At 44.6% G+C, this 26306-nt stretch overlaps 1 protein-coding gene across 2 annotated transcripts in view; it reads left to right on the top strand.

Annotated features, from left to right (window-relative positions):
- Nucleotides 1-7775: 7775 nt before the first annotated feature.
- EMB (embigin) overlaps nt 7776-26306 on the top strand; it is a 31256-nt gene continuing 12725 nt past the window's right edge. For both annotated transcript variants that reach the window (XM_060280309.1, XM_035100730.2), the window contains exons 1-5: nt 7776-7974; nt 17818-17898; nt 21698-21760; nt 24215-24410; nt 25623-25714. In XM_060280309.1, the coding sequence (XP_060136292.1) occupies nt 7872-7974; nt 17818-17898; nt 21698-21760; nt 24215-24410; nt 25623-25714 (535 nt within the window). In that variant the 5' untranslated portion in view covers nt 7776-7871. The remainder of the gene's footprint in view (nt 7975-17817; nt 17899-21697; nt 21761-24214; nt 24411-25622; nt 25715-26306) is intronic.

Here is a 26306-nt window from a genome sequence, read left to right on the forward strand (position 1 = left end):
TCCCATTCATTTCACCAAGATAAATTTAAGCAGTACTTAACTCTTCCATGGAGATACGGTAATGGGACTTCACTTTGATGGTGCCCTGAGGCAGGAGTGGCTAACCTAAGTTTGAGAGGAAGAAGGGACAGAGAGGGAGAAAATGGTTTGTGTTCGCATGCCTGTGGATGAGGGAGGTGTATGCAGTGTGTTTGTTTGCATATACATTGACCATGCTGGCCCTTGGAAGGGTGGATGATGTGGCCCCCACTCCTACCCTAGGGATTTCAGATAAATTCCAAATCGGCTTCAATCAGTCTGCATTGAATATCCATATCATCTTAGCAGGCAAGCTCAGCAAACCCCTTTCCGGCCGTTCCCAGCAGCTGCTATTCAGAAGCATTCTGTGGCTGACCATGGAAGCAGAGGATAGCCATACTTATCATCCATGAATTTGTCTAACCCTCTTTTAATGCCACCCAAGTTGGTGGCTATCACTGCCTCGCGTGGGAGTGAGTTCTGTGGTTTCAGGAAGTGCTGTGTGAAGTACTTTCTTTCTTTCTTTTATCTGTCCTGAATCTTCCAACATTCAGCTTCATTGGATCCCTGTGAGTTCTAGAGACTTTTCTCTATTCATGCAGAATTTGATAACAGAATCATAGGGTTGGAAGAGACCACAAGGGTCATCCAGTCCAACCCCCTGCCAAGCAGGAAACACCACCAAAACATTCTTGACATATGCCTGTCAAGCCTCTGCTTAAAGACCTCCAAAGAAGGAGACTCCACCACACTCCTTGGTAGCAAATTTCACTGCCGAACAGCTCTTGCTGTCAGGAAGTTCTTCCTAATGTTTACCGGTAGGTGGAATCTTCTTTCTTGTAGTTTGAATCCATTGCTCCGTGTCCGCTTCTCTGGAGCAGCAGAAAACAACCTTTCTCCCTCCTCTATATGACATCCTTTTATATATTTGAACATGGCTATCATATCACTCCTTAACCTTCTCTTCTCCAGGCTAAACATACCCAGCTCCCTAAGCCATTCCTCATAAGGATAAACTTCTAAAGGTAAAGGCGCCCCTGACCATCAGGTCCAGTCGTGTCCAACTCTGGCATTGCGGCGCTCATCTCACTCTATAGGCCGAGGGAGCTGGCGTTTGTCTGCAGACAGCTTCCGGGTCATGTGGCCAGCATGACAAAGCTGCTTCTGGCAAACCAGAGCAGCGCACGGAAACGCCGTTTACCTTCCCGCCGGAGCGGTCCCTATTTATCTACTTGCACTTTGATGTGCTTTTGAACTGCTAGGTGGGCAGGAGCTGGGACCGAGCAACGGGAGCTCACCCCGTTGCAGGGATTCAAACCGCCGACCTTCTGATCAGCAAGCCCTAGACTCTGTGGTTTAACCCACAGGGCCACCTGGGTCCTCATAAAGATAAACTTCTGTTGTTGTTTAGTTGTTTAGTCGTGTCTGACTCTTCGTGACCCCATGGACCATAGACCATGATAGATAAACTTCTAACATGACTCAAATCCCAAACACGGCAACCTTTCCCCATAGGTGAGTGGCTAAATAATTGTTCTGCCTTTTCACCACTAGGTGGCTTAAACAAGATAGCTTCAGGACAATAATGTCTTTGCTTTTGTCATCATAGGTAAGTTGAAGAAGATGTAACTTTTACCCATTCAAGTTTCTTTTTTTTTCTTTTTGTATACACTATGGACTGACCTTGATCCTAAAACTTTGGTAACCAAACTGCCCCAATTTTAGTGGGCTACAACTCCCATCATCCTTTTTTTTAATAATAATTTTTAGGTTTGTACACTTGCTGACTGGGGCTGAACATCAGCTGCAGCAGCCCTAAACCCTGCGTGAGGCCCAAGCTTCACCCACACACCTTGAAGATGCCCTAAAGATTAAACTGAGGACATCTAGGAACAGCGTAAATCTCATTGTATAGGAGGGAATTAAATGACGATCGTGATTAAATTGCATCGATCCAATCTGCCTTCCTTGTTTATAGGCAGTGCTTTTGTTTTCAAGAAAAATACCGTAGGTGCCGGAACTCACCATGAAGTTGTTACAGTTAATCACCAGGCGACTCAGGGCAGCTCTGAACAGATGCCGGTTTGACAATACTGTAGTTGCATTCGCTGATCATAGAGGTGCTAAAAACTATGGCAAACTGTCTCCCTAGCTGGTATGAGGGTTGCCTCTGGTTCAGGTGCAGGTCAAATAAAAGCGCCCCCCCCAACCTCCCAGGTTCGTTCTCTTAGATTCAAGTGGATGGCTAGGGCTGAAAAATAGCACTGCTTATAGGGATTGCAATTCAACTTCTTTTAAAAGGCTTGCCTATGTTTTATACCCCTAGGACTGCATAGGAAGGCTTCCAGGACCTTTAATGGGCCTTTGAATTTGGTCCTCAGCCATTTTTAATCCCTGGTTTAGATGTTTTTAATTGCTTCTCTTTTCTATATAATCCTTTCCTTTTAGGTTTGCTTTGTTCTTTAGTCACTGCTTCTCTCCTTGCATATTCGATGCCACAAGAGGCTGACACCACTGGATGCCAAAATGTGGGGTTTAATGGATTATGCTTATAAATAAAAGTCTGAATGGTTCCACGTTGCCTTGGAATTTCAAAACAAAAATGGTCTGAAAGAACCTTAAGCGCTTGCTGGAGGTATTTTTGTGCAAACTCATGACCCATCGATTGCAAAGGCAAAACTTTAACACTTAAGTCCATAACTGTGGAGGGTGTGGTAAGGGGTCAAAAAGAATGAATGGAAACATTATTCTGCTTTTATGTTACAATGTATTTAGTGGTTGGAATACTTGCCAGACTTTACTGTGAATGTTTGCTTGCATACTTATTACATTTACAACCACCTTTTCTAAGGGGATGCCCAAGCTTCTCCCCCTTCCATTTTATCCACACAAGAACCCAGCAAGGTAGCTCAGACTGAAAGATAGTGACTAGTCCAAGGTCACTCAGTGGGCCTCATGGATGAGTGGGATTTGAACCCTGGTCTCCCAGGTCCGACACTCTAACCTCTACACCACATGAAACCTAGCTGTGCATCACCGGCTGTGAATATGGCAGGAGGCAGAGAGAGGCAGGTTGTGCTCAATCCTTTCTGAGCTCCAGACTCAGGTCAAGTTGCCCACTTCCAGCCAGTTCCAGGTTGAGCAGGGCTGGGCAGACCTCAGGATCATTTGGTGTGATTGGCTTCACAGCTAAAGAAAGACAAGACAGCTGAAGAGAATGCACATTTAGCACTAGAACCTCCAAGGTCTACTAACCTGTGATTAGCTGCGATCTCTGCATTGCAGGGGGTTGGGCTGGATGACCCTTAGGTTCCCTTCCAACTCTATAACCAGAGCTGGAAACTAAATAAAATGTCCCTGAGCCTAGGTAGAGGCTATCAGTTCTGTACCCTGAGCTCACAATGCTTTCACGTAGAAGTCCACTCCTGCTAAGCCTGTTCAGTGGCCTAATTTTCCTCTATTTCACTGTATCTGAAGAAGTGTGCATGCACACGAAAGCTCATACCAAAATAAAAACTTAGTTGGTCTTTAAGGTGCTACTGAAGGATTTTTTTTATTTTACTAATTTTAGCGAGAAAAGCTATTTTGTTGTTGTTGCTTTGAAACAACTGGGAGACAGAAACCCTGTAAGTCACCCACTGATCCACCAGAACAGGGGTCAGCAACCTTTTTCAGCCGTGGGCCGGTTCACCGTCCCTCAGACCATGTGGTAGGCCGGACTAAATTTTTTTTGGGGGGGGAATATGAATGAATTTCTATACCCCACAAATAACTCAGCGATGCATTTTAAATAAAAGGACACATTCTACTCATGTAATAACATGCTGATTCCCAGATCATCTGCGGGTCGGATTGAGAAGACGATTGGGCTGCATCTGGCCCCCCGGGCCTTAGGTTGCCTACCCCTGCACCAGAAACCCTCAACCCCCTCCCTCCCATTAAAAGGCTACCTCTGCTGCTTCCTCTTACTCTTGCTGAAACCAGCTGCCTCCCCCCTCCATGAGTATATGCAAGCAAGAGGGCAATGGAATGAAAAGTTAGGAAACCATTGATCTAGATCAGGCATCCCCAAACTCGGCCCTCCAGATGTTTTGGGTCTACAACTCCCATGATCCCTAGCTAACAGGACCAGTGGTCAGGGATGATGGGAATTGTAGTCCCAAAACATCTGGAGGGCCTAGTTTGGGGATGCCTGATCTAGATGAACTGGGTGAGACAAGTTACAGGTAGGTAGCCGTGTTGGTCTGAGTCGAAGCAAAATAAAAAAAATTCCTTCAGTAGCACCTTAAAGACCAACTAAGTTTTTATTTTGGTATGAGCTTTTGTGTGCATGCACACTTCTTCAGATACACTTGAAACAGAAGTCAGTCCCTTATGTATATACAGAGGGTGGGGGTGGGTGGGTGGGAATGGGTGATGGGCTGATTGGGAGTGATAAACCTGTAGATGGCTGTTAACGACTGCTGATGACTGCAATTGGTCCTGCGGGGGGGGGGGGGGAAGCAAGGGCTGAGGTGCTAAAGAAAGCTTGATCATGCATAATGAGATAAGAATCCAATGTCTTTGTTCATCCCAGGTGGCTCCATGAGACAAGAGTATGTGAGACAAGAGTATCTCATTAGGAAGGGTAAAATCACTCTGCGCATGCTCTGAGGTGTTCTTATTTTATTAATATTAGAATGCTTATGGCTGAGCTCTGACATTTACAGCAAGCATCAAAGGTTAGTCCTGCTGAGTCCCTGGAATTAGCTGCGCAGGGTACTTTACAGCAGGACTCTTCAACCTTTTCAGACCTGAGACCCACGTTTAACCGAAGCACACATTTGACAGCCCATTTCTTTTCTTTTTTTAAAAAAAAGCATATAATCATATGGTGGAGTGCTGCTATTATGACCCACCTTAGATTAGGCTGCAGGCCAATAGCTGACACACCCGTTGAAGACCACTGCCTCATTTTATGGAGCAGCATACAAAATGTCACTCATAACTAACTAAATCAAATCAAGTCTTAAATTTTTTTAGACCATGGTGGACAGCTCAATGAAAACTTTAGCGGTAAGGAAAAATAAAAAAATATAAGGCTGAAATTATAGCAGGGAAAAATACCGCCATGCCTTTAAAGAAATATATGGAGTGACTTTGGGAATAAGTTGTGCATCCCCCCCCCCAAAAAAAGAATATTTTAGAGCTGCAAAAGATGCAGGAAAGAGCAAGCAAAAGTATCAAAGTATTGAAGGATCAAAAGACTTGATCACAACACACTTTGTGCGAAAGCACTTTGGGACATCAGTGTTTGGGGTAGAAATTGTGCATGGTACAACTGCCCATTTTCATGAGAATTGAACTCAGTGGGCCTTACTTCCGAGTAAACATTTTTGGGTTGTGCTGTAAGAGGTTCTGTGATGGAGGTTTAGAACAAAATATATCTCCTTCTTCCACTACACTAGATTGACAGTTTTTAGGACAAAAGGAAGTACTTCTTCACACAAGCCACATAAATGCCTGGAATTCCACCTCCAGGAGATGTAATGGGCACCAGCAGGGGATTAGGCTAATTCAAAGACAAAGAGACTTAGTCAATCAATGGCCAGGATGGCTATCTCCAGAGACTGCTGAGCCACTAAATACCTGTTGATGGGAAACAAACAGTGCCAGTGGAGTGGAGGGGTGTGTGTGTGTGTTGCTGTCAAGTTTCAGCAGTGTTCTCGGAAAAAGATTTCTGTTTGTTCAACCCAGAGGGGCTCTTCTTCATAATCTTATGAGGTTAGTTCTGTGGTGCCTCAACCATACATGCAAAAATACTGATACACACACTTCTCTGAGTGGTGAGAGACTTCAGCTTATACCTTTGTTTTCATTTCCTTGGAATGAAAGTCACTATAGAGGCTATGGTGTCTTTATTAAATATGGTTTTATTTACACATATATTCAAGCTGAGCATCAGAGCATCAGATCTTGCCTCCCCCATTGGAGTTCTAGGCGAGTTCAGTACAGAGAGAAAGTCAAGCCATTGTGTCTTCCCAGCTTTCAATGGCACTAGCCAAAAAATAGTCCCTGGTCTATTGTTCTCCTGCACCTCAGATGATGTGGCCTCCAGCCAGGTGAGAAGGTGGCAATGCCTGCCATCTCCCTCTAAATCAGGCATGTCAAACCTGCGGCCCTCCAGATGTTTTGGCCTACAACTCCCATGAGCCCTAGCTAGCAGGACCAGTGGTTGGGGAAGATGGGAATTGTAGTCCAAAACATCTGGAGGGCCGCAGGTTTGACATGCCTGCTCTAAATGCTTCACTGGTTAGTTGCTTCTATGGCAATACAGCCAACTCTTAAGTCATGGATAAAGGATGCTTAACCAACCCACAGTCCTATAACAAAACATTCACTGGGTTTATTTAAGTAGTGGCTGGTTGGCTATTGGTCAGGAATTCCACACTGATTGTACCCTGCAATGCAGATGCAGGTTATTATTACTTCTTATATTTATTAGTCACTTCCCCTCTCCTGCCTAAATGAAACTCAGAGAGTAATAAACAAACAAAAGAAATAAAAAAAATTGTCCAGTACCACCTTAGAGACCAATTAAGTTTTGTTCTGGGTATAAGCTTTGGTGTGCATGCACACTTCTTCAGATGCCTGTATCTGAAGACCTGTATCTAGAAACAAACAAAAGTTAGACTAGTTGACCATAGAGGTTCCTTCCAACTTTATGACTGTAAAGAGAAAGCAGAAAGAAGTTGCTGATAGCCTTTTTGAACAGATTTATGCACGGCATTTCTGTGCGCTGCTCTGGTTCACCAGAAGCTGCTCCCTCGGCCTACAGAGCAAGATGAGCGCCGCAACCCCAGAGTCGTCTGCGACTGGACCTAATGGTCAGGGGTACCTTTACCTTTACCTTAAGTGATTTTGGTTTGGTTTATTTAAAAAAAACCTCATTTTTTTGAACCAAGGTCCTTTCAAAATGGCTGCAAAAAAATAAAATACAGTGGCAACATTGCCAATCCAGTCTTTTACCATCACATACAAAGTAAGACTTTTGAGAAAGCCAAATGCTACGAGAGCAGCTAAAAACAAAACAAAACAAAACACTGGTATCCTAGTGCAGGCATCCCCAAACTGCGGCCCTCCAGATGTTTTGGCCTACAACTCCCATGATCCCTAGCTAACACGACCAGTGGTCAGGGATGATGGGAATTGTAGTCCAAAACACCCAGAGGGCCGAAGTTTGGAGATGCCTGTCCTAGTGGAAGCCAGAGCTGTCTTAGTGAACCTAGATTTTTTTTAATGCACCTGGAGTTGTTATTGTGCCGTTGTTCCTGTTTGCTCTGTATCTCTTGTGAGCCCATCCATTCACTCAGGCTGCAGTCCTAAACACACTTACCTGGGAAAAGCCCAACACGGAGACCCAGTGCAACTTACCGGTACTTTTGAGTAAGGATGCATAGGATTGGAACGTCCACTCTCTAACCCAGGCTTCCTCAACATTGGCCCTCCAGATGTTTTGAGACTACAATTCCCATCATCCCTGACCACTGGTCCTGCTAGCTAGGGGTCATGGGAGTTGTAGGCCAAACACATCTGGAGGGCATTCATTCATTCATTCATTCATTCTTAGAAAGATTCGGAGGGTCTAAACAGTTGCGCGATGGCCACACTTTCCCTTTCGCACCTGCCCAACGATTCGCTGGTTGGTTGCTCCTCTTGACGTCAGTCTCCCGTTATTAGTACGGCTCTTGGGCAACACCCTTCTCAAAGAACGAGGCGCTGGTTGCTGGAGCGGCCGAGCGGGGCGCAACGGAGCAAGTGGCCTGATCTCATTGCAGTGCTATTGCAGAAGCTTCTGCCAGCTGCAAGCAAGTATGAGCGCCTCCGTGGCGTTGCACTCCGTTCGCCTCCTTCTCCTGCTGATTGTTTGCGGTGTCTTGGACGTCGGGAGCAGCAGCAACAGCAGCACTCCCGCAGGTAAGGATATTAATATTCGGTATGAATTTCCGCTGTGTTTTCTCCGGGCGGCTGGCAATCTAGGCAAACGGCCAGAAAAAAGGATGGTCGTTGCTGCGTTTCTCATCCCAAGGTGAGCAGTCACCTTGAGAAGGTTTGCTTCAAGGCAAAAAATAAATAAAACGATGACAATTATTTTCTCCAAACCGAGGGGAGGGGTTAGATTCTCCAAGGCATTTTAATTTTAATTTTAAACATTCTCTTTATTTACCCCAGCCCGAGTTTATTTGGGAGGAGGGGGTTGTTTTGGTGAAGTGATGTTCTGCCCGAATCTTCTAACCAGGCTTCCCCGCCCCCTGAAAGGTTAATTCCTACCTTATGACTATTAAGATTAAAAAGATACGCGGCTAAGGCGCTTCCAAACTCTGCATTCCCCTGGTTGTAGAATCCTTCATGTCCTCTTTTGTAAAAGCCATTGCCTTCCTAGTCTAATAAAAGGAAGGGGGGGGGGAATAAACCGGGGGAGAAGGTAAGATTCCAGCAGGTGGTAAAGTGGAGGCAGACAATAGTCCCTATGGCTGGAGATCCGTGTTGTTGGAGCAACATTTCCGGTGGAATTAACTTAATAATGCCAGGATGATGGCCCATTGTTTCAGCTGTGAATGATCACTGTGCTTTATTTTGTGTCTGTTTGCTGCTCTGTGTGAATGATGTGCTACTTGCATGCCGTTGCTCTTTGACTCCACTATAACCACCACCATGCGCGCGCACAGTTATAAAGACACAAGGACATAAGAAGAGTCTTGCTGGATCAGACCCATCCAGTCCAACATCCTGTTCTCCCAGTGGCCAACCAGATGCCTGTAGGAAGGTCCCCCCCCCACAGCAGGACATGAGCGCAACAGCACTCTCCCCCCCCCACTTGTTGCCTCAGATTTTTATTTATTTAGACCATTCCAATATCACTTCAGATATTAAACTGTCTCTAAACAGTCTGCAGTAAACTGAAACAACGGTTACAAAAAAGGCACAATAAAGTCAGGAATGTGAATATACAAACACAGAGGTGGAACTTCCATCTCAAACTACTACTCCCCCCCCCCAACAGCTCTCAGCATCCTGTCTCTCACTGTCATCAATGCTGGCTCTCACCCAAGACCTAACAAACTCACAGATTTGTGCAAGTCTCTTACAACAGAAGAGGGTTCCTAGACCAGGCATCCCCAAATTGCGGCCCTCCAGATGTTTTGGCCTACAACTTACATGATCCCTAGCTAACAGGACCAGTGGTCAGGGATGATGGGAATTGTAGTCCAAAACATCTGGAGGGCTGACATTTGGGCATGCCTGTCCTAGATCCTGCTGACATTGCCCTAGGGACCCATCCGCACCATAGAATTAAAGCAGTATCATACTATTATAAACAGCCATGGCTTCCCCCCAAAGAATCCTGGGAGGTTAGGGGTGTTGTGAGTTGTTAAAGGTAAAGGGACCCCTGACCATTAGGTCCAGTCGTGCCCAAATCTGGGGTTGCACGCTCATCTCGCATTATTGGCTGAGGGAGCCGGCGTATAGCTTCCAGGTCATGTGGCCAGCATGACAAAGCCGCTTCTGGCAAACCAGAGCAGCACATGGAAACGCCGTTTACCTTCCTATTTATCTACTTGCGTTTTGATGTGCTTTCGTTATTTATCTACTTGCATTTTGATGTGTTGTGAGTTGTTAGGGGACCCTTATTCCCCTTGCAGAGCTGCAGTTCTCAGGGTGGTTTAAAAGTCGGCCCCTCTTCCCAGGGAACTCTGAGAATTGAAGATCTGTGAGTGGAATAGTCTCTCCTTAACAACTATGCTTTAAATGTACAGTGTGCAGATAGGACTCTAGTCTCCGGCTCCAGGTCCCCAACCTCACTACACATTTAAAACTGTTTTAGCACTTTGAAGTCCTGTTTTGTGCACGCTGCATTAAAACCCTGTTTGGCACGATATCTGACGATTCTCCCCTCCCCGCAGTTTCCGCCACAGTAAATGCAGAGGAAGTGGTGTCAATGCTTCCTGTTTGAAAGTTTGAGAAGAGAGTGTTTTTACCAAATCACACAGTGAGGACATGAAATAAACCAGTGGAACTCTTTCATAGACTGAATTCCATTAGAATTCATAGGGTTTATAAAGTCACTATTGAAAAATATCCTTACCCCATGTTCCTTTCCTTAAAAATTGTAGTAGGCCTATAATGGCTATAGCGTCAGACATCTCCTGTACAACAGACAGCAGTTTCTGACTAGATTTTGAATTACTAGGCGTAGGGCTGGATCCTACAGAGTCCAAACTCACACACGTTACACCAAAGTCCTGTTACAATCATTGAGACTCTGGTTGTGTACAACCCATGCACATTAAAGCACATTCAAAGCAGTTTCTGTTGCTCAAAGAATTCTGGGTAGTGTAGATCACCCCAAACAGAGATATTTTAACAACCCTTAAAAAAACTACAGTGCTCATAATTCTTTGACGGGTGGGGAGAGATGTACTTTAAAAGTATAGTTTGAATGCAGCCTTAAGTTGATTTCAGTGGCAACTAAGTGCCACTTGCTTAGTCTGGATCCAACCAATCATCTTCAGAATTTCTGAGATTGGGTGGGATCACACATGCCTCTGATCTATTTACTGCTGAAGAGGCCAACAGGATGTATCACTGTACTGCTGGGATCAGAAGGATTAGAAAGAGATTGAGTAGTTTTATCTGACATTTGTTACTTTTTGAAGTTGAAGCAGTGTTGCCCACCCCAAATGGACCTGGTTTCAGCTTCAGAATTCTTGATCAGCTCAGCGTTGAGGTTCCCCTCCAACAGCACCGAGTGGTTGCTGTTAAAGTCTAGCCCAAAATTAAGCAAGTACCTTTGTGCTTTGTAGTATCAAAGCTGTTCAGAAGCTCCTCCATGATCTACGTTTTATCTTAAACAGAGAAACAAAGGAACAATTTTAAATGGGGAGCCGGAATGCCCCTTCACTATGAGAAAACGATTTTTAAGCATAGTGAAGTCATCAAGTAAAACCACTTGGCTTCCAATACTTCACACCATGGAGTATAATTTAATGCCACACAGTGGGGATGGCTGCTAGCTTAGACGGGGTCCTGCAACAAAATGGTGTAGTGTGGAATGTGCCTGTTCAGGGTTCCAGCCAACCAACCAGCTAGCAAGATCCTTGAGGATACTTCCATTTCATCTTCTCTTGTTTTCTGCTCCTGCAAAAGGCAGTCAGCATTTTGTTTCCTCAATCCTTATTGGACTGTTTGGATTCCTCTCCTTAGGGTTCTCCCCACTCCTGTGCCTCCTTCAAACCAAGCCTGCTGATCCTTTTGTAGATGGATATTGCAGTTTTGGCTACCTAAAATGTCCATGCGTGGAGAAAGATTTCTCAGTTAGTATGCAGAGTGGCTTTAAAAAGGAGACTAATGAATGAGTGGTCTCTCGTTGGTTATGAATCACGATGGCTGTGTGGAAATTCCAGGTTTGATGTTTTGGAGTTTTGTAGATGCAGAAGTAGGTCACCAGGTGAGGCAGAGCCACTAGGCTTCCTGGCAAGTGGGTCACAGTTGCTTACTGGAAAGCAGAGGCAGTGAGGTGGAAGGCGATTGGCACAGTGCGCATGCACTGGCAGAAATCCTGGGTTGGCTCTGCCAGTGCGTTTGCACCATGCTGACATCCACAACACCTCTCCCTCTCAATGAGCAACAGCAACACACCAGGCAATCAGGTGCGGTGAACCTTTGGCCTTCTACTTTTGGATGAACTGCAACTCCCACCAGACCCAGCAAACATAACCAGTGTCCAGGGATAATGGAAGTTGTAGTTCAGTGACATCTGGAGGGTCAAAGATTGACCAGAACTTGCTCAGATGTATACCTGAAGGAGTGTCTCCACCCCCATTGTTCTGCCCGGACACTGATGTCCAGCGCCGAGGGCCTTCTGGCGGTTCCCTCACTGCGAGAAGCAAAGCTACAGGGAACCAGGCAGAGGGCCTTCTCGGTAGTGGCACCCGCCCTGTGGAACGCCCTCCCTTCAGATGTCAAGGAGATAAACAACTACCTGACATTTAGAAAACATCTGAAGGCAGCCCTGTTCAGGGAAGTTTTAAATGTGTGACATTTTAATCTTTGTTGGAAGCACCCCAAAGTGGCTGGGGAAACCCAGCCAGATGGGCGGGGTACAAAGAATAAATTATTATTATTATTAATATTGATGGAGCATCATCCCTCGTGGAAATGGTGGGCCTCACTCGGCCTTTTCTGGATTTTGCCAGTCTGCTTATCAGCTGTCTATCATAGCTTGATGGATATTAAAATGACTCAGTGAATGCTTCATTTCTGCCCAATATCCTGCAGTGGTGGTGCAAGCAAGTACCTCTTCCACACTGTGAACTTCAGACTTTCTGGTGGAGTTCTAGGACAGAGCTGTTTTGGGCAAAGTGATGCCACCCTACAGAAAGATTGCCTGAAATTTATGTGCTTAGTGCCTTCTTGGAGTTTCTTCTCTGCTTGATGAGGTCAATCAGAAGGTGGGCAATATAGGAATACTATGCTGTATACAGTACTCAGTCAGGCCATTGACCTCCATCTGACCCAGTATTGTGAAAACTGGATGGCAACTCATGTCACGAGACATGGATCTCTCCTGGGCCTATCTAGAGATAATATTGTGGAATTAAACCTGGTAACATTTGCACTTGAAGCATATCCTCAAAGGAGGAGGTGAGAATCAAGAATGGGGGAGAACAGCAGCAGTTAAATTTTAGGCTCAGGCATTTAAAATGCTGTACAAAGCTCTGGGATGATTAATGGATTTCTCTCACATGACTATTGTGGGGATGACTGCAAAGCAGCAGTGATATGGAAAGAGGGACTAAAAAGAGAGAATATACAACTCAGGTTCAGGGATGCCAACTTGAATAAAATATTTGGAGGCCCAGGTAAGCCCCACCCTCTGAGTGTCCCTATTTTCCAGGGACAATACCCTGTTTTAGAGATGATGTCCTGGTTTCTGATTTCATCCTAGAATGTCCCACTTAGGATGTCCCTATTTTCATTGGAGAAATGCTGGAGGGTATGGAGTTATCTGACCCCCGAGCCATCTGAAGGTAATTCTGTATAGGGAAGTGTTTTTTTTTAAAAAAAAGTTTAATGTTTTATTAGGTTTTTATATATGTTGGAAGCTGCCCAAAGCGGCAACCCAGTAAGATGCATGGGGTATAAATAGTAAAATAATCATTATGGAATGGGAAGTCCCTAATTTCATCCGAGAAATGTTGGAGGGTATGCTTGCATAGCTGATCACATGTGGTACATGCACAGCATTTGAATGGCAATGCCCATCAACTTTGGGGGAAGCCCCCACGGCCCCTAGGAGTTGGCTCCTGTGCTCAGGTTCTTCACTCTTCATCACTGCTTTATGTTGCACCAATCCTAACTGTCTTGTGCAGTGCAACCCTACATATGGCTTACCCCCAGGTAAGGGTCTAGAAATGCAGCTTAGACACTGTTCTGCAAGGCACTCTGTTCCTGCAAATATTACTAATGTTGCAGAGAATAAAGTCAGACTTGAGGCCTGTATATTTTCAATTGAAGTAGTTTCATAGCTTATAGAACTTATAGTACTTCAGTTTCACCCCTTAGCCATTTCTCTTCAGTTTCAGTTTCCTGTAGGAAGTTTGTTCTTTGTATTTTAGGTATACTGGTACTTTTAATGGAACTCAGTAGGAGGCTGGGTGCAGATGTGTGCAACTGTGGCACACATACCGGTACACCCCTCAACTATTTCTCTTCATAATTTAATTTAATTTACCCCCCCCCCCACCGCTTGTCCGCTATTTTTTGGAAGCAGACCTGGCAACCCTATGAATGGCAACAGCTTGGACAATTACATTGATGGGGAAAAGTGAGACACAAGGTGAAATAGTGTAGTGATTTTTAAAAGACAAAAGGGAAGTTTCAAGTGACATGGCATTTTTTAATTAAAATACATAGTGCGAAAGGAACAGAACTGGCAACCACCAGCAACGCATGGCTTCCTGTGGAATGACTATACTGTAAAGATGACACTGTCAATCCAAAAGGAGAATTCTGGTCATAAGAGCAACAGATGCTTTACAGTGAAACAGATGCACTCAATGCTCTGAACTACGTGTTACCCTCATCTTCTGGATGTTATATGTTGTTTTGTTCTCGTCACAAAAGCAAATTACTACCGTATACTTTTTAAAAAGAATAGACTCATTTTAAGGGAGCCTCCTCTGAAAAAAAAAAATCCAGTTCCCAATTGATCTATAGCTAGTGGAGGCAGCCTGTTTCCTTAGAAGCAAGCAGACATGAATCATTGCAGCAAAGAGCAGCAGGCTGATTAATTTCTCAGTCCATTATTGACAAAGGCATTATTGGTTATGATGATCTCAGATAAGACACTGTATTCCTTCCACTTGGGGGACATAACTGAAATGATCTCATTGGTCTGGCACAGACACAAAATGTTATTTGTGGGTTGCTGAGGACAACAACAGAGGCAGGAGACATTAGATGGAGAAGAGCCTCCATCCAAATGGCAAGAGGTGAATCTACTGTGTGACTTTGCAAGGCTGATGTCTAAACCCTGTTAGCACACAGAATCCCCCTTGCAAAAACCAGTACAATGTTTGTTAGTCATTTAGCAACCAATGAGGAAATGGAAACAACACACATTTACTCTTTACATTATACTCATACATTTCCCCCAGACCTGTCTCGTATGAAATATATTTTAACAGCATGTCAGAAAATGGCCCAAAATGAGATGGAAGAGGAGTCTGAAGAGAGGCAGAGCAGGGCAGGGAGTGTGGAACACCTGCTAGGTTTTGGGGAACTAAGCCCTGTGCACCTTGTCTTACCTTCTTCCCCATCAGCTAGCCTGTTACCTTGGATGTTGTGGGAAGACACTATTTTGCTGGTAGTGTTGAAGTAAGGCTGTTAGTTGGTCATCTTCTCTACAGACAGCAAAATGTATTGAAACAGCTCTGAGATGGAAAGGTGTGCATGAATATCCAGGCATCCTAGAGGGTATCTATGGTATTAACTGGGATTTGAATTTGGATCTTTCCAATCCTAGACTGACCCTGTATACTCTATGTTGGGGTAGTGAATCTGGTGCTCTTGAGAAGATGTTGCTTATCAGACCCCAGCCACACACTGCCCGTGGTCAGGAATTACGGTATAGAAGTTCCAACATCTGGAGGGCACCATGATCCAGAGACCAATAAATTTAATAAACAACAACAACTAATTAGGGTGTCTTTTAGCTATTGAGCCTTCTAGTTGCCTGTAGAAACAGAAAACCCAAGTCAAGGGTGGGTGCTCATGAAGGGTGTAAAATGGTGACACCCATGCGTAATAGTCCCAGGATTCAGCTTGTGAACTTGGTGATGTCTTTTCAGAGATACCAATTTTTGACTTAAGGGTTGATACTCATTTCTCCCTGGACAAAGTGTTGTTACTGGTAGCAGGGTGCGTGCTGCATAGAAAGAAGCAAGCCTAAGAAGTTACCCGTATCTCATCCCTCTAAAGCAGGGGTGGCCAACTCCCAAGAGACTGCGATCTACTTAGAGTTAAAAACTGGCAGTGATTTACCCCCTTTTTGGGGATTCAGGTCAAAGTTGAGTTTTTTCAGGGAGGAGGTAAAATGTTGAGCTTTTTTTTTAGCGGAGCCACAGTTGTTCAGCTTCTTGGGGGGGAGCCAGTGATCTACTGCAGACGTCCAGTGATCTACCGGTAGATCAAGATCTACCTGTTGGACATGCCTGCTCTAAAACAAGGCACTTGAGCCATTTGTCTCCTTTTTGTACAGTCCTCAGGAAATGTGGAACTCCCCAGAAATAGTCTTTCTGTTCTGTTTTTTTTTATGCTATAGACTTGATTTAACTGGGAGGAAGTCCTTCTTTATCATTTTCAGCCATAATTGTTAGTCATAACCATTAATCATTCACTTAAAGTGCTTTAGCTCTTGGAAAGCGGCATTCAAATTCCCTGGAACTAAGTTGTCAGAAAAAGCCAGCCGCGAGAGGGAATAGCAGGAGACCTGTCCAGAACCCAGGATGTGTTCTGAATCAGTCAGGACTTGAGATGACTTATATCTGCTTTCGAAGCCACTTGCTTAATTTTGTGCATTGTACATTCAGTCTAAGCTTCTTTCAGATTTACCTGGCAAAATTACAATAATATATATGGATCACCAGGTTCTTTGTTAGAATTTTGTAAAAATTGCAGCGAGTTTATTTTTTCTACACTTCCTCAAGGGACTCGGGGCTCATCCAGATTACTTTTATACCACACTTTCAGGCACAAGTTTGCACTTTAAAGTTCTGTGTCAGAGTGTGGGCTTTTTCTGTCCTGGCACTTTTCTCTGGAAAACCCAGTTGCTGTTTGCTCCAATTCAATGGTAAAACACAGGGTTTCCAAGGAAAAGCACCATGAAAACCGCCATTAAAATATAGCAGACCCACCACTTAATACCACAAATTAATAATGTGGTGGATCCGCTCCCACTACCTGCCCCCAATTAAATATAGTGCACCCACCTCACAGTATACCAATTACACAAATTTCTACAATTTACCACAGATTATCTAGTGGGGGACTTGTGTGAGGGGAAAATGTAATGATTTAGAGTCCCAGGCAGGAGCTGATCAATAAATGAGAAAAGTTTTATTAAACAAAAAAGTTTATCAAAGAAAGTGGGTCAGGAAATGCATCCCTAAACAGGTATTTAAAAAGGTAAAGGTGTAAAGGAACCCTGACAGTTAAGTCCAGTTGCAGACGACTCTGTGGTCGCAGCGCTCATCTTGCTTCACAGATGAGCCGGCGGGAGCCGAGGGAGCCAGTGTTTGTCCACAGACAGTTTTCCGGGTCATGTGGCCAACACCGAAACCAGAGCAGTGCATGGAAACGCCATTTACCTTCCCACCGGAGTGGTACCTATTTATCTACTTGTACTTTTTTGGCGTGCTTTCGAACTGCTAGGTGGGCAGGAGCTGGGACAGAGCAACGGGAGCTCATCCCATTGCAGGGATTCAAATTGCCGACCCTCTAATCGGCAAGCCCAAGGCTCAGTGGTTTAGACCACAGCGCCACCCGCATCAAAATAATAATAATAATAATATATCCAATATTCATTACCAGAGCCCCTGCCTTACCATTAGACAGAGTGTGGCCAGTAATGTAGTGGAAATTCAGAAGACTGTCATTTCATGACAGTCACAGCCTTTCCTCTTCTTAGATTATATAACCATCTTATATGGAATAATAATAATAATAATAATAATAATAATAATAATAATAAATAGATGTATTGCAATGATCAGTGCAGCTCTCCAGATGTTGCCTTCCAGCTGTAACTGCTATTTTCTGTCCATGTTCATGGGCAAATGATTTGGAGTATGGCACTCCAATATCTTCTTTTGGAATAACTTAAGTTGCATTTTCCATGAGACTTTGTTGCATGGAGGAGATGATGGAGGGCAAGGGAAGGCTGACCTGTGTGGTCCACATGGCCTACCCTGTGTCCCTAAGCTAGCCTGCTGTCCACAGGTGAGATGGAGGATGCTCTCCTGACTCAATAAGCTTTAATTTCCAATCTGGTTTGCTTTTCCCTGTACAAGGGAATGAAAGGAAAGATGCCCTGTTCATAATTTGTTGTCAAAGGATTGGGACATTTGCTCACTGTGTCTGGATGAAGGGTCAGTTCCATTCTCAGGATCCAGAAACGTGAAATTAAAACAAGAATCTCAAAACCGTACCATAAAAAGAATAAATATTTTGTATTCTTTTTTTTTTCATTGTATGTAGCTGATACTTTGACAGCCCAAAATCGCAACCAGGAAAGGACTTCCAGCAATGGAATTTTCTCTCGGGGAACTTCCACCTCAGGTAACAACCTATTATTATTTCCCAGTAGGGCTATTTTCTCATGTCTGCTGTTTCTACCAGTAGTGATGACAGCACAAGATTAATCTTGTGCCAAGGGAGTTTACACTCTAAAATATTCCAGTTATTGAGAGGAGGAAGATAAGGCTGAGGAACACCTTGTGTTTTTCTTTTGCCCTGTAGGAGTCTTCTTGTCACTCATTCCAGGAGAAGCCTGTACCTTGTCATGTATTGATTGAGTTGCATTCTTCAGCCCGGGCAAGTGCACTTGGTAGCTCTGCTGATAAGATTGTGTAGGCAAAACCGAAACAACAAGTGTTGCTGGTGACTTAAAAAGAGGCACGTAGCAAAATTCTCAAGGCTGCAATTCACGCATCCTTTAAGCTGGGGCTAGGCACATTCCCACCCTCTCCTCCTCCTCTCTTAATAAATGCAGAAAAACCAGATTTATTACCTGGATTCTTGCTGGCACTGACATGAATCAGACCCCAGCTTTTGCACCTCTTACCCTGTACTAGAGAACCCGGGTGGCAGCGGGAGGGTTCAGCAGCCTGAGACACCTACGGGAACATCTGCACCACACAAAGGAAGCACATGACTTACCCCCAAAAGTCACGGAGACCGCCATTTACCCACACAAGTCCACCAATCCCAGTGTCCTTAACAAACTACAGATTCCACAATTCTTTGTGGGGACAAATGTGCTTTATACATGTGTTGGTTGTGCTTGGATATATGGCGCAAATCTGCTCTAAGGCTACATATGCACCATACACTTAAAGTACATGATGTCCCCCCCCCAAAAAAAAATATTCCAGGAAGTGTAGTTTAAGGGTGCTGAGAATGATGGCTCTGCAAGGGGTAAACTACAGCTCCCAGGATTCTTGGGGGGAAGTAATGTGCTTTAAATACACACAGTGCTTTTCTTCTAGAAAAAAAGGTGCCAGTATTGTGTAGTGTTGAGAACCCCCAGAAAAAAATTGTGTGTTCAGACCCAGAGACTCCCCCCCCCCTAAATAAATTCACACTTGACTCAAATTTTAGTTTTAGTTTTTGGCAGAATTTAGGCCACAACTTTATTGATTACAGAAAGTGAGTGGTTGCATAGGCTCTGGTTCGACTAGCTCCCTGCACCCTTGCAGGTAGCGCTGACCCAGGGCACCAGCAGGGGTCAGCCAAGGGTGAACACCTGGATAGGCAGAAAGCCGGGAACAGACTTTTTGCCACCCAGATGTCCCCCTCAGGGGGACTCAGGCACGGGCACAACCCCCTCTCGGGGGTTGACCAAACCATTTGAGTCCCTGGATTCCTTTAACGGAATACCCTTCACATAGGGATGGCGAGAGCGTTCCCCCATCCCTATCACCTGAACCAGTGCCTATCCACAACCTTACAAGTTGTGACAATTTGCAATGCGGGAGGCGAAACCCAAATGGCAACAGCCAATCAGCCAAGTGGGGGAAATTCCTGCCATGCCCCTGTCCCAACGACAGACGACACATGACGGCATAGCAAGGTCAAGCACAACAAAGCCCTAAAAGTAGGGAGAGGGTGTTCCGAACGCACAAGCTGAAAGAGAAGCTCTGGGTCACGTGCATGGGTATATATAGGTCCCTCAATCTGTTTGGACTGCGCCCCATTGGCCAGGTTGAACCCAACATCGAGGGACCTACCGATCGGGTGTTGTGGCTGACCAGTCTTGCCCACCCACAGGAGGTCGGTCTCCAGGTCTCACAGCAACACGTGCCCTCCTTTAGGGAGGACACGATATACCACTGAGTATACAGTATGTGCAGCCTAAGTCTTGGCAGCATGGCCTACAGGAAACAGTGTATTTTTTTTACAAAACCTGGTCTGGTTGAACTGGAGGCTACTCCTACCTGAGCCCTTGCTTGCTTGCCTGCCTTACTTACAAGCATTCCAGAGGGTGGCACTGTCTCTCATTTTAATATCAGCGTTGCCCTATGTAGAACGCGGCTGAGTTAGGAGGATAGGAGCACAACTAGAACTAGTTGGCGCCACCTGTTGCTGGTTCTACCTGACGTTGGGCTCCCTGTCTTCCACCCTCCCAGTCCCAATGGACACTAGCCACTGCCGTTTGGTTGCATGTTGGGTATCAAGCTGTTTCAGTTGCTTATCAGGCCAAAGGGGCCCAGCCCAGGAAATGCTAGACGAGCTGATTTGTGCTCATTCTGTCACCTAGCCCAAGGTTACATTTAGGGAAGTTCCGCTGTTTATTTCTCAACATCCTGTACAGGTTTCCTGTAGTGGGTGTTTGGTTGGCTGCTGCCTTCTTGCACTGTTTTGTGGGCTTCTGGGAAGCATCTGATTGGCCAGTGGTGGAAACAGGATGCTGGACTGAAGCGGTCCCTTGCTCTGACCCAGCAGGGCACTTCTTTTGATGCTCTGAAGCTCCATTCTGCAATCCAGCGGGCTTCTCTTCCCCTCCAGAACCATCAGTCAAGGAGTCCCACCAAACAGATGCCTTTGAAACAGCTCCTTAAAATAAAACGTAGCCCTTGCTCCAAAACATTTTCTCTCATCCACAGGAAGGGAGGAGCTTTTAAAACACACACACACACACACACACACCCCTCCCTAGCAACTCACATATTATATAAAAATGAAAAGGAGCCAGACCCCTGCAGTGTCGGAAGACTTTTTCATGCTCCAAAACGTTTTGAAAGAATATTGGGGTGGTTCTGATTTTCAGCAACATAGGCTTGGTCTTTGGAATGTATTCTTCCTAAATATCTCAGACCACAGATCACAGCTATGAAGAGCCAAGGAAAACATTACTTTAAAAGTGTTTCTGCACTTAATGTGCCCATTCTTCTGCAAGGGTCAAGACAATGGCAGGCAGGCAGGGGGCACTTAACCCTTTCCTGATATCCAAGAGTCCCCCCCCCCAATGCTATTTGCATTGGGAGGAACAATCCTTGGGCTATACTGTGAATAATTGCTGGAGAGAGGGATTCCCCCACCCCTCAGCATTTTGTGTTTGTCTGTGTGCATGAAGATCTCCCCCTTTGTCTTGCCATAGTCTCCATGCTGCTTTTTCCTCTTCCTCATGACAACTACTTATATGTGCATTTTGGGTTTTTTCAATTGTCTTTTAAATGTGGTAATGCAATTTCACCTTACTGTAATGTATGTGACCTTACATTGAGTTTGACTCTTAGTTTGTAGTTTAGTGTGGCCCATGGTTTGCAGAAGAGAAGTCAAATCTGCAGTGACAGCTTGTAAACGATTTTGTGATTAAAAATGTGCCCTTAGTCCACTGTTCACTTCAGATGAAGACTTCTTAAGAGTCAATTCAAGACATAGCAACTTCAGTTTAGAGAAGTCACTGGTTGCAAAGGCCTCTAAGACCCTGGAGAGTAGACCAGTTGGGACCAGTGGTCTGCTCAGAATAAGGCAGTTTAAAAGATCTACCTTCCACTGAGTCTTCTTGGTCTTACTCCAACTCTGCATAACTCAGCTTCCCCCAGCCTGGCATCCTCCAGATGTTCTGGATTATATCCACAGCCAGCACAGTCATGCTCAATAGCCAGTGTGTGGAGGAAAATATACACACAGCATAAGGGTATCAGAAAATGAACTAGGAGGATAAGGAGAAGCTCTGAGCATAAGGCTGTTTTTAGTGGCAGCCCAGTGTTCTTTATCAATTGTACTTCTGCTCCTGTGGTCCTTATATTTTTTTATTCAATTAAAGAATGTTAAAAGAGCAAATTAATCTTCTGCTGAATCTTGTTCTGCTCGATATGAAAATAAATCTAGTCTCAACTTTTCTTTTTGGCAGCTCCACGTTCCATTGCACAAGCGCCGATCCTGCCTTTCAAGAAGTATAATTTAACCATGAAGGGTATGTTTTCTCCTCTTAATCCTGAACATTGATTGGTAGTAGAGAAGTCATGTTTTTGCAGGGGAGGGGAACCACAAGCAAGATTCCAGCCACCATGCCCATGGAGATAAATTTCAAAACATCTGATCAAAATTTTCTAGAGTAGCTAAAAGCCAGTGAACAAATTGAGGGTGGGGGGGTGGTGGAAACTGCTTGCATTTAAGGCTGGGCTGAGATGGACAGTCTTCATGATAATGTTTTATGAACTTCATGGGCCCCCTTGACAGCGTGTGTGGGCTACACAGGTAGTAAATATTATTATTTGCATTTTTGCCATTAAATAATTTTAGGTCAAAAAGTATGTGGATAGAAACCAAACCTGTCTGACTATTTAACTCCAGAATACAAAGTACAGCTTATGGGTAGCTGTGCAGGAAACTTTAGTGAACCATGTGTGTCTGAGGTTACCCACTGAGTCTTTCATTTTTATATCAAACCAAGCCCTATGGTTTTGCTGCTAGCTTTTTCTGAGCTGCTCCATGGGGATGCATTCTTAAACCAGTTTGTCAAGTTTCTCCCTTTGTCGAAAAAGAGACAGAGGTATTTTAGCACTCCTTTTTGGTCATGCTGGGCATGGACCCTCTTACCACGGATATTTAAGCTGCTTGAGTAACCTTTTTTTTAGGCTGAACAGTCAGGGATAAATTGCTTCACATAAAATAAATACTGAGTTATTAGGGATATTTCACAGAATTTATATGGAGGAAAATTAGTTGAACTTAACTCAGTGGAACTGTGATTCATTAAGAACATGGGTAGGCAAACTAAGGCCCGGGGGACGGTTCTGGCCCATTCACCTTCTAAATCCGGCCTGCGGACGGTCTGGGACTCAGCATGTTTTTACATGAGTAGACGTGTCCTTTTATTTTAAATGCCTCTCCGGGTTATTTGTGGAGCATAGGAATTTGTTAATTCCCCCTATATATATATATATATAGAGAGAGAGAGAGAGAGAGGGAGAGAGAGTGTGTCTGGCCCCCCATAAGGTCTGAGGGACAGTGGACTGGCCCCCTGCTGAAAAAGTTTGCTGACCCCTGATTAAGAACATAAGAGCCTGCTGGATCAGGCCTGTTATGTATTAAGTTAACTGCAGTACTCCTTCTGGCCACCGTGGCTGCAGTTCTCACTCAGGTCCACAATGGGTGTTATGTATTAAGTTAACTGCAGTACTCCTTCTGGCCACTGTGGCTGCAGTTCTTACCCTGCCCACTGTGGCTGCAGTTCTCACAGGTCCACAACATGCAAATGAAGGATTGAGAGTGCTGTTCATGGATTGGGTAGCTAGGGGAAGTTTGTTACTGTTGCAAGTTACTGAGTACTATATAAGCCAGTTGGCTAAGCTACTGTTCAGTCTGGACTCAGAGCTAGAAAAAAGAGCTGGTTGTTTTGAGAGCTGTGTCTTCATCCTTCTTACCCACTATTCTACAAGGCCAATGGCCCATCTAGTCCAGAATCCTGTTCTTAGTGGCCAACCTGTGGGAAGCCTGCAAACTGGTCATGATTGCCACAGTGCTTTGCCCACCTATGATTCCCAGAAACTGATATTTAGAGGCATACTGCTTTGTGGACCTTACACCCAAAGGCTTCTTTGTCTAGTTGTCATGGACTGGTTGGATGCCGAGGAATGGTGGGAGGAACCAGCAGGGGAACCAAGGGAAGAAGGCTTAGAGCCCAGGGAGTAGTGGTGGGACAACGATGAGTGGTTAGAGGGAGAAGACTGGGAAGAGGAAGTGCTGGAAGCTGAAGACTTAACAGGCCTTAGTGATCTGGGAGAGTCTGTAGCAGAGAGAAGTCCAGAATTGGAGGCAGAAGCTGAAGCAGGAGAGTGGAAGGAGGAAGGCCAAGAGGAAGAGATGGGTCAGGCTGGCAAAGAGGCTTGGTTCTCCCTCCTCCTGCTGTGACAAGCTTCCCTCCCCCTTTGTCTCCCAGAACCAGAAGAGGCATGAACAGGACAGAGGAAAGGTTGGCTGCACACAGGCACAGTCTCAGATTGCTTGGGAAAAAAATCCAGGGGAGAAGGGGACTTAGATGGCAGTGAAGAGGGTGGGGACTTTCAGTCGCGGCAACTGATTTTCATGGAGTAAGACCACTGGGAATAAGCTGCTTTGGTCATTAATCAAGTCTGTTAAGATCGCGTTTTTGCTAATAGTTAACTTCAAATTTGAACTGTGATTACAGACTAGCACGTACCTGTGACACTTGTTGATGCAAATGCACTGGGAGCATTTACTTCAAAGCAAGTCCCTGAAATTGATGGAAATAACAGTTTGAAGTGTGTTTGGTAGAATTGCAGAATGGTAGGGCTTTTCTAATGCCCTCATTGCAAAATAGTCTGTTGTAAAAAATAAATAAATATGTAATTTCATGTTAAAGTACTTTCTGTTAAGCACATAACTTTCTTTTTATTTCTCATAGATTCCCCCAAAGATCCAGTGCTTAAAACCATCATTTTACAGAGTCCAGCTGAGCTTGAATTGTTGTGTAGTTTGGTTCTTCAGCCTTCTATGGATGTGGAACAAATTGAGGTTGTTTGGAAGAAGGAGAACGAAACAATAAAACATGACACAATCTACAAGAATGAAAGCAAGAACAGTTGGTGCAGTCGACATGAGTGAGTGGCCTTTCTGGTTTGCCTAGTGTATTACAGCGTTTGTAAGGAAGGAAGGTTTGATGCAGACAGGTGTATTGGCATTGCTTCCCCCCCACCCCCAGTTGATGATCTTCTGCAGGGTATGAAAAATGATTCTGATATAAAACATTGCATTTGCAGTGAGGAGGAGAGCTTAACTATGAGAGCCACAGGGCAGCTACTGCAAAGGGCATCTTTGTGTCAAAGTTTTTTCTTTCCATTCACAATGTGTAGCAGCATTTACATGGTGTCATAAAGACAGACGTGCCCCAGCAGTGGCAGCCAATTATGCGGCATCATCATGTAGCTTTAAGTGCTACAACATTTTACCTGACGTGGAAGGCATGTGATCTACCAGATGATAGTGGAGTTCAACTCCTATCACTGAGTTGGCATGGCCAGTCGTTGGGGATGATGGGATTTGTGGTCTAGTAACATCTTCAGATAAGGACGCGGGTGGTGCTGTGGTGTAAACCACTGAGCCTTGGGCTTGCCGATTGGAAGGTCGGCAGTTCGAACCCCCGCGACGGGGTGAGCTCCCATTGTTCGGACCCAGCTCCTGCCAACCTAGCTGTTCGAAAGCACGCCAAAAAAGAAAGAAAAAAAGTTCAAGTAGATAAATAGGTATCCCACTCCGGCAGGAAGGTAAACAGTGTTTCTGTGCGCTGCTGGCCACATGACCCGGAAGAACTGTCTGCGGAAAACCGCCGGCTCCCTCGGCTTGTAAAGTGAGATGAGCGCCGCAACCCCGGAGTCGTTCGTGACTGGACTTAACTGTCAGGGGTCCTTTACCTTTACCTTTAACTTGAATATCTTCAGAACCCATCCCTGATTTTACCTTTGAGAGGTGGAGACCAACAAAGGGATGTCATTTTTGTTGGTGGCCACATAATGGGTAACAGTCTCACCTAATGGGTAAAATATTCACCCGAAGTTCCATCTGTAGTATTTTATCTGTGGTGGTTTGTTCATACAAGATGCACCGCCCATCAATTGATCTGTTGCACGTGCTACAGTTTCAATCTTCCATGAATCTGGAATATCCTTGTTTTAGCAATTTTGCCTTCACTCTCTAATTCTACTTTCAGTTTTTGCTTTTTGAAGTTAATTCCAGCTTCTTATCACTCATTTTTAATTTTTAATTTTTTAAAAAAATAGTCATATAACATCAATTATAATGCTTCTTCTGTTAAGGGTCAATGTCACAACAAGAGACCAACTTGGAAACTATACTTGTGTTTATAAAACCAAACCTGAAGAAGTTAATTCTACATTTCATTTGCAAGGTAAGATCATGAAATGGTTGCTTCTTTTGTGATCCTATTTATTCATAGTGACATAACCTAACCAGGGTTTCATTGCCCAGCTATTGGTTTCAATGAACATTTGTGCTAATAGCAATAAAATCCCATGAAGCCAAATTGGGGAAGGGAGTTCAGCGTTCTCTTCCTTCCAAAATACTTGTTGGGTTTCACCCATCCCTGTTTATGATGCTTTGCTTGCTGATATAGACGTAGAGGTAGAGAGATCCCATGGAAAGCTTCCATTGCCTTCCTGTCCAACTCTATCTTTCAAATGGACTTATAAAGCAACTGTGAATACCTGTGGAAGTGGGCTTTGGTGTGTCATGGTAGGCTGAGCATTGAAGAGCACTAGGACCATAATGGAAGGGAATAGATGGTGGAGGCAGAACATGAGAAGAATCCTCAACAATCTGAGGGCATGTTGATTTACAGTGGTACCTCGGGTTACGAACTTAATTTGTTCCGGAGGTCTGTTCTTAACCTGAAACTGTTCTTAACCTGAGGCGTGCTTTCGCTAATGGGGCTTCCCGCTGGCGCATGTTTCACTTTCTCATCCTGGGGCAAAGTTTGAAAC

Source organism: Zootoca vivipara, chromosome 11 (genome assembly GCF_963506605.1).
Source record: "Zootoca vivipara chromosome 11, rZooViv1.1, whole genome shotgun sequence".
Classification (NCBI taxonomy): Eukaryota; Metazoa; Chordata; class Lepidosauria; order Squamata; family Lacertidae; genus Zootoca; species Zootoca vivipara.